Source organism: Elephantulus edwardii, unplaced genomic scaffold (assembly GCF_000299155.1).
Source record: "Elephantulus edwardii isolate Elephantulus edwardi_28Jun2011 unplaced genomic scaffold, EleEdw1.0 scaffold00044, whole genome shotgun sequence".
In the NCBI taxonomy this organism is placed as follows: Eukaryota; Metazoa; Chordata; class Mammalia; order Macroscelidea; family Macroscelididae; genus Elephantulus; species Elephantulus edwardii.
Window position 1 is genome coordinate 7364901 of NW_006399794.1, and position 7070 is coordinate 7371970.

Consider the following 7070-nt stretch of genomic DNA (forward strand, 5'->3'; position numbering starts at 1 on the left):
ATTGTTTAATAATTTCCATACACTATTGAATGCTCTCTTTTTGGATAATGAACAAATGGGATTTCTTCCAGTCACCTGGCCCAGTAACTGTCTTCCAGATTCCTTGGCACAAACTAGTAGCGGGCATGGCCTGACTGCATATATTTGCTGACTTCAAATTGTATCCTACCAATTCCTATGGACTTATTTGTTGCTATTGGGAGTTCTGATGGCCTAGTAGCAAGAAATTGCATTGTCTACCTAAATGCACATGGTTTGAATCCACCAGCTGCTCCCCAGGAGAAAAATGAGCAATTTACTCCCTTGAAATTTACTCCTTCTTAAAACACTCTGGAGGGTTTGTTATGGCTTGGTTCTAACTCAATAATACGTAACTATTTGCTGTTAAAGCCCTCACTGCAGCTTAGACTTCTTCCACCAGTACTATTGGTTTTTTATAATTTTGTTACTTCCTAAAATGGTTTTGTATTGACCAATTCTTTTTGGTACAGTAACTGTGCATTCCTCTCAACTCCTTTTTTTTTTAATTTATACTAGTTTATTTACAAAATTTTAATACATTGTTTTCACACCAGATGCTTCCCATTTCTCTCCCCCCATCAAATTGTGTGACCTCATAATTAATACCCTCCCCCCACATTTCCTCACCCCTCGGCTTTCACGCCCCCCTTGGATCCTCATACTCATCCTACTAAATGATTTTATACAGTATTTGTCCTTATGCGACTGAGTTAGTTCACTAAGCATAATGCGCCCCAGTCACACACTAGTTAGGCAGTAATTTATAAAAACATTGTTCCTGCATGCTGCGTAGTATTCCACTGTATGAATGTACCATATTTCTCAATCCATTCAATTGTGGTTGGACATCTGGGCTGTTTCCATGTTCTGTGGTGGGGAATAATGCTGCTATGAACATTGCCTCCCAACTTCTTTTGATGTTTCCTGCATCATTCAAGATTTTGCCCATAGAATCCTTCACTATTTCAACTTGATGCTTGATTTCCCCCCCCCTTTCAGTTAAGAGTGCCAAATGTGTAGCATGTTCTTCCCTTTTGGTTTTTTAACTCCAGGTCTTTGCATATTTCACTATAACACTTTGCTTCCCCCTCATCCCAGGATGCCATTAGAAATCTTTTATCAGCTCTAACTTATTCCAACCTTTTACTTTAACTTTTCTACATTTAAGAGTAAGTTTCAGAATATCTTCAGACATCCATTTTGGTCTTTCTTTTTAATGAAATTTTACTTTCTTCATGGATAATATCTTTGATGTCATCACACAAATCATCTGGTCTTTGGTTATTAGGGTTCAGTGCACCAAACTATTCTTGGGATGCTTTTTAAAATAGCTAGGATAATCACGAGGTTCTATTTTGGTTGTCATAGACTAGTTTTAATTTTCTTAAACTTCAATTTGAATTTGCATATGAGTAATTGATGGTCTGTTTCACAGTCAGCCCCTGGCTTTGTTTTGACTGCTGATACTGACCTTCTCCACTGTCTCTTTCCACAGATTTAGTCACTCTGATTCCTATGCATTTCACCAGGTAAAATCCAAGTGCATAGTAACCATTTATTGAATTAAGGAACACATTTTTAACACAGTTTTAGAAGTGCAATGGTTATTTAAGGGTATGAAATACAGTAAATTTATACTATTTCCCTGAAAGTGTTTGAAGAGTCTTTAGCTCACACCTTTCTCCAAAATACCTTCAGCTGAGCCCTGCTATATCTCATCTTTTTTTCTTTCTTCACAGATATAATGTACATTATTAAAGCAACAGGTCTAGGTCAATAGTATTGTAAAAGTGAATGAATAAATAAATAGTATTGACTACTAACTGTATCAAAACTCTTAAAAGTTGATTACCTCAAATTAACTGTATTTCCTCCAGGCCAAAGGTGAGTATGTTGTAGTTTCAATATTACTCATTGTGCTAAGTAGGAATGGCTTTTATTCTTTCATAGTCCATGATTCCTGAAAGTTATGATTAAGATATCTAGCTGTTCTCTGCACCCCCTCCCCCCAATATGCTCAGCATTCAGGTTCGGGGGGTTTCAGGATACTGACTTGCTCTCATTCTGGGTATTTTAAATTCAGGTATCTCTGAAACGAAAGCAGAAGCATATCTGTGGTGGAACCATCATCTCTCCAGAATGGGTGATCACAGCTGCTCACTGTGTAGCAAACAGGTAGGAGAAGTCTAACCCAGGATGAAGGTCCATTCATACTTCCTTCTCCCTTGATGTCAGCTGCAATAATTCTATTAAAACATGGTCCCATGTGATGGATGCTGTGACCAAGTACTGCAACCTAATTGCAAAACACAAATAGGGCTTAGTGACACTGTCACAGCAGTTAAATTGATAGAAAACATACATTCCTTATAGGAACAGAAAACTTTGTTAAAATACAATTGCTGCTTAATAAAGAATAATGTTGCTGTTATTATTAGGTGCTGTTGAGTCAAAACTAACTCACAGCTAACCCTCTAGTAGTTTTTCAGAGGCTATAAATCATATGGGAGGGAATGACCCATCTTTTTCTTCAGAGCTACTAGGGGATTTGAATTGTGAGCCTTTGGGTTGACAGCACAACTCCTTACCCACCAGACCATCAGAGCTCCCTTAAAAGAATAATGTTGTTGTTACATACCTTTTAGTTGGGACCAACTCATAGCTGCCCCCTCCCAGCTGAATTTCAGAGGCACTATATCTCATGGGTAATGACCGTCCATCTTTCTCTCACAGAGCAGCTGGTGGATTAAAACCATGTACCTTCAGGTTGGCAGCAAAGCTCCTTACTACTAGGCCATGTTATTATTGTTAGGTGCCATCAAGTCGAGTATGACTCATAGCAAACCTATGAACAACAGATCTGAACCCTGTTCTATCTGGTGCCATCCTCACAATCTCTGATACACTCAAGCTCATTGCTGCAGTCACCATTTCAATGCACCTTTGGAAGGTCTGCCTCTCCTCTCCTCTACCCTTCCAAGCAAGCTGTCCCTTTCCAAGGAATTAACCTCTCCTAGCAACATGCCCAAAATGTGTGAGCCGAAGCTTTCTCATTTTTGCCTCTGAGGAGCACTCCAGCTGCACTTTCTCCAAGCTATGGGTCAGCTCCTATTCAATGTCAGATAACACCATCCCTGCAACATAGTTCCCCATTGTTCAAGTAAGAAAGATGTTATAAAAAAAAAGAAAGATGTTATCACAAACACAGATTTGTCAAAATTTTCTCCCAGCTTTCTTAAATTTCCTTGAAAAAAACTACTCATTATGCAGCTTAAGAAATAAAGTCTCAGAGCAAAAACAAGGAGTAGCTAATAAAGCATGATATCAACTCTTGCATCATTCTTCCTATTGATGACCCTGGCTCTCAGTCTCTACCTAAAAAATCTCATCTTCTCCATTTTCTTGTTGTTGTCTCAAGGTTCAACTATTCTGAGTGCCTCTTCAGTCAGTATCATGTCCTCATATTTGTCCTCTTTCAATTCTGCAAATATCTCCTGGATGCTTACCTGGCGCAAACCCTGGTACCAAAGATACAGAGATAGGAAAAACATAATTTCTGCCCCATGAGAGTTGATGGTCTAAATAAAGGTCAACAAATAATTTTCACTGAAATGTGCCAGGTATTAGCCAGAGATAAGCTATGAATTGTATTAAATACTTAGTACAACCAAGACTTAGGAACATATGCTGTTGTTGTTGTTGTTGTTGTTGTTAACTGCCATTGAGTCATAGACAACTCATAACGACTCTATCAATGAAAGACCTGAACACTGGTTTAACTTTCATAGGGCTGCTATGAGTCACAGGCAACTTGACAGTACATAACAACAACATTGCAAAGTACAGAATGTATTATTAGGCAACTCTGATGGTGTAGTGTATATGGAGGTGAGCTAATCCAAAGGCCATACCTCTTTGGTGGTTCAAGTCCACCAGAGACACTGTGAGAGAATAATGCAGAATCTGTTTCCGTGCAATATACAGCCTTGGACACCCAGTGGAGGTTCAAGCTCAGTTGGTTCAACTCAACAGCAATGATGAGGTTTGGGGAGGAGGGGGTTTTGAGGCCACTCTTTTCTAGTCCTCCACTGAAATAAGGAAACTTTGTGGTTTTTACGGTGCTATTGGTATTGGCCTTTTTCTTCTCTGTTGTGCAGTCATATACTTCACATGGTCCATTTATACAATTCTGAAGAGGTTAAGTTGTAATGCACTCAGAGGTTTAATGGAATCTACCTGCTTTATTCTATACACAGAAATACTGCTTCAAGTTTGAATGTTACTGCTGGAGAACATGATTTGAGCCAGAAAGAACCAGAAGAACAAACCCTCACTATTGAAACCATCATTATACACCCATATTTCACCCTAAAGAAACCAATGGACTACGATATTGCCCTTTTGAAGATGGCTGGGACCTTCCATTTTGGTAAATATTTGAGTTCAAAAGGATGCCCTTTGATCATCCTGAATTATCTACCTTGTTGTCCTCCATAGCTTCGGTTTCATATCACATTCTTGGCAGTATATATTATATACCATATGCCCAATAGTTCTAGGTCATGAACTTTGAGATAGAAATTTGGTGTGGAATACTCACTACCTAAAATGTGTTTTGCTTTGTCTATGAACATAGAATTATATGTAGTCAGGAGGGAGTCTTTCTTTTTCTGACAAATGGCCTCTAAAAGTGCCAGAAGAAAAGCCCTAAGTCTCACAAACTCTATCTTCAGGATCACCCAGAGAATAACTGATGAATGAGTTATGATGTCCTCTACTCCAAAGATGAAATAAACCTTCCAATGTTCTTTTCTGAAGGCCAATTCGTGGGACCCATATGTCTTCCAGAGCAAGGAGAACAATTTAAAGCTGGTTTTACTTGTACAACTGCAGGCTGGGGTCGCTTGACGGAAGGTAAGAACTTCTCTGACATTTCTCCTAAGAAGCCAGAACATCTTGGTGGATAACCAAAAATCAATCCAATTTTAGAAACATTTCTAAAGACAGAGAACATCATACTATATTTAGAATTTCAGAACTTAAAAACCCAGACAACTCTGAATGAGGCCTCTTAAATCACAAAGTATTAAAGAATGTCTTGATAGGGCTATTGTCTCTTTTACAGATGGCCTCCTCCCTCAAGTCCTGCAGGAAGTGAAGCTGCCAATTTTGACTCAAAAGGAGTGTGCAGCAGCTCTGTTAACATTAAAGAAGCCTATTCGGTGGGGGACCTTTCTCTGCACAGGTTTCCCTGATGGAGGAAAAGATGCCTGTCAGGTAGAAGGGAACTCCTGGCTTGACAGACCTAAGGCAGGTCTTCCTTGGCATTGTTATCAGATGAGTCACCAAAACAAGGCTGGAGGAGACAATGGAGTTTGGAAAGGAGAGTCAAGAATGACAAAGGGGGGAAAACTACAAAAGAGGTCAAAATATAATAAAGGGTCAATCTAAATAAGCAGCTTTAACCACACAGTATAAGCAGAGCGATAAAGCCAGCAATGGATTCAGGGTTCCTCCACCCATGGCATGCCTGACTATTATTTCTATAGACTTTCCAGTTTGTGAATAGTGAGTATCCTACTTTTCTTCCATTTTTCCTGTCTATCAACATCTCAAGTCAGTTTTACAGCTGGCTAGGGCTTCTGAATCTATAGAGTGAGACAGAGAGAGGAAGAAAGTCTGATGCATGGATGAAAGCCAACAACAGGGGGAAAGGAAAAAGAATTGATGGGCTCAAATGGTATTTGAGGATCATATGGGAACTGTACTAAACTGTTCTTCCAGATTCTGGGTCCTTGTTTTTAAAAGTGTTGGGAAGGATCATATGGGAACTGTGCTAAACTGTTCTTCCAGATTCTGGGTCCTTGTTATTAAAAGTGGAGGGGAGGATCATATAGGAACTGTGCTAAACTGTTCTTCCATATTCTGGGTCCTTATTATTAAAAATGTTGGGTTTTCATTTAGCATTCCTGTGGCAGAATGGAGTAAGTATTTTGTGGATACAGAAAAGGACAAGGATGGTAATAAAGGATTTTGCCCCTACAGGGAGATTCAGGAGGTGCCCTCATGTGCCGGAATGAAAAAGGAACCTGGACTCAAGCCGGTGTAACTTCCTGGGGCTTGGGCTGTGGTCGAGGATGGAGAAACAATATGGAGAAAATAAATCGTGGATCCCCTGGTATCTTCACAGACCTTCGTAAAGTGCTTCCCTGGATACACAAACACATCCAAATAGGCAACAAAGCCAACATACCAGGTTAAAAAATACCACTGTAGTAAGGCCAGAGAGAGGTTCTGCTTCTTTTTTTCAGAACAGCACAAAAGGATGGTGGTACTTACTGAGAATAAACTAAAATAAAAGGTGGTATGGGGTACTGTATGCACATACTCAATGAAACATGTTGTTGTGTTGTTATGTGCCGTCGAGTTGCTTGCGACTCATAGCAACCCTATGTACAACAGCCCTAAACTCTGAACTCTGCTCTGTCTGTGCCAATCACAGTCTCCAACACACACATCCCGATTACCCCATTCACTGAATCCATCCACTTCATAGAGGACGTTCTCCTCCTGCATTGTTCATCCACCCTCCATAGCATGATGTCCCTCTCCAAGGATATGTCCCTCCTTACAACATGTCCAAAGTATGTCAGACAAAGCCTCAGAATCCTTGTCTCTAAGGAGCCGCCTGGTTTAACCCTCTCCAGGATGAACCTCTTGGTTTTTTTAGCAGTCCATGGTACCCTCAATACTCTTCTCCAGCACCACAGTTCAAAGGCATCAATTCTCCTTCTATCCTCCCTAGTGATTGTCCAACGCATAACAAGTGATTGCAAAGACCATGGCCTGTATCAGACACACCTTAGTCTCCAGAGAGACACCATTGCTCTTCGGTACTTTGGAGAGGTCCCTAACAGCAGACTTTCCCATCGCAATACATCTTTTAATTTCCTGGCTACTAGTGCCAAGAGTGTTGACTGTGGAGTCAAGCAAACTAAAGCTGTGAACAATCTCAATCTCTTCACCATCCGTCATGATGCTGCCAATTG

General features: G+C 40.1%; 1 protein-coding gene across 1 annotated transcript in view; it reads left to right on the forward strand.

The window, feature by feature from the left end:
- Positions 1 to 7070, forward strand: part of OVCH2 (ovochymase 2) — a 23566-nt gene that overhangs the window by 10681 nt on the left and 5815 nt on the right. The window contains 5 exon segments of the mRNA XM_006903591.1: positions 2105 to 2196; positions 4278 to 4450; positions 4840 to 4935; positions 5147 to 5298; positions 6067 to 6277. Of these exon segments, the coding sequence (XP_006903653.1) occupies positions 2105 to 2196; positions 4278 to 4450; positions 4840 to 4935; positions 5147 to 5298; positions 6067 to 6277 (724 nt within the window).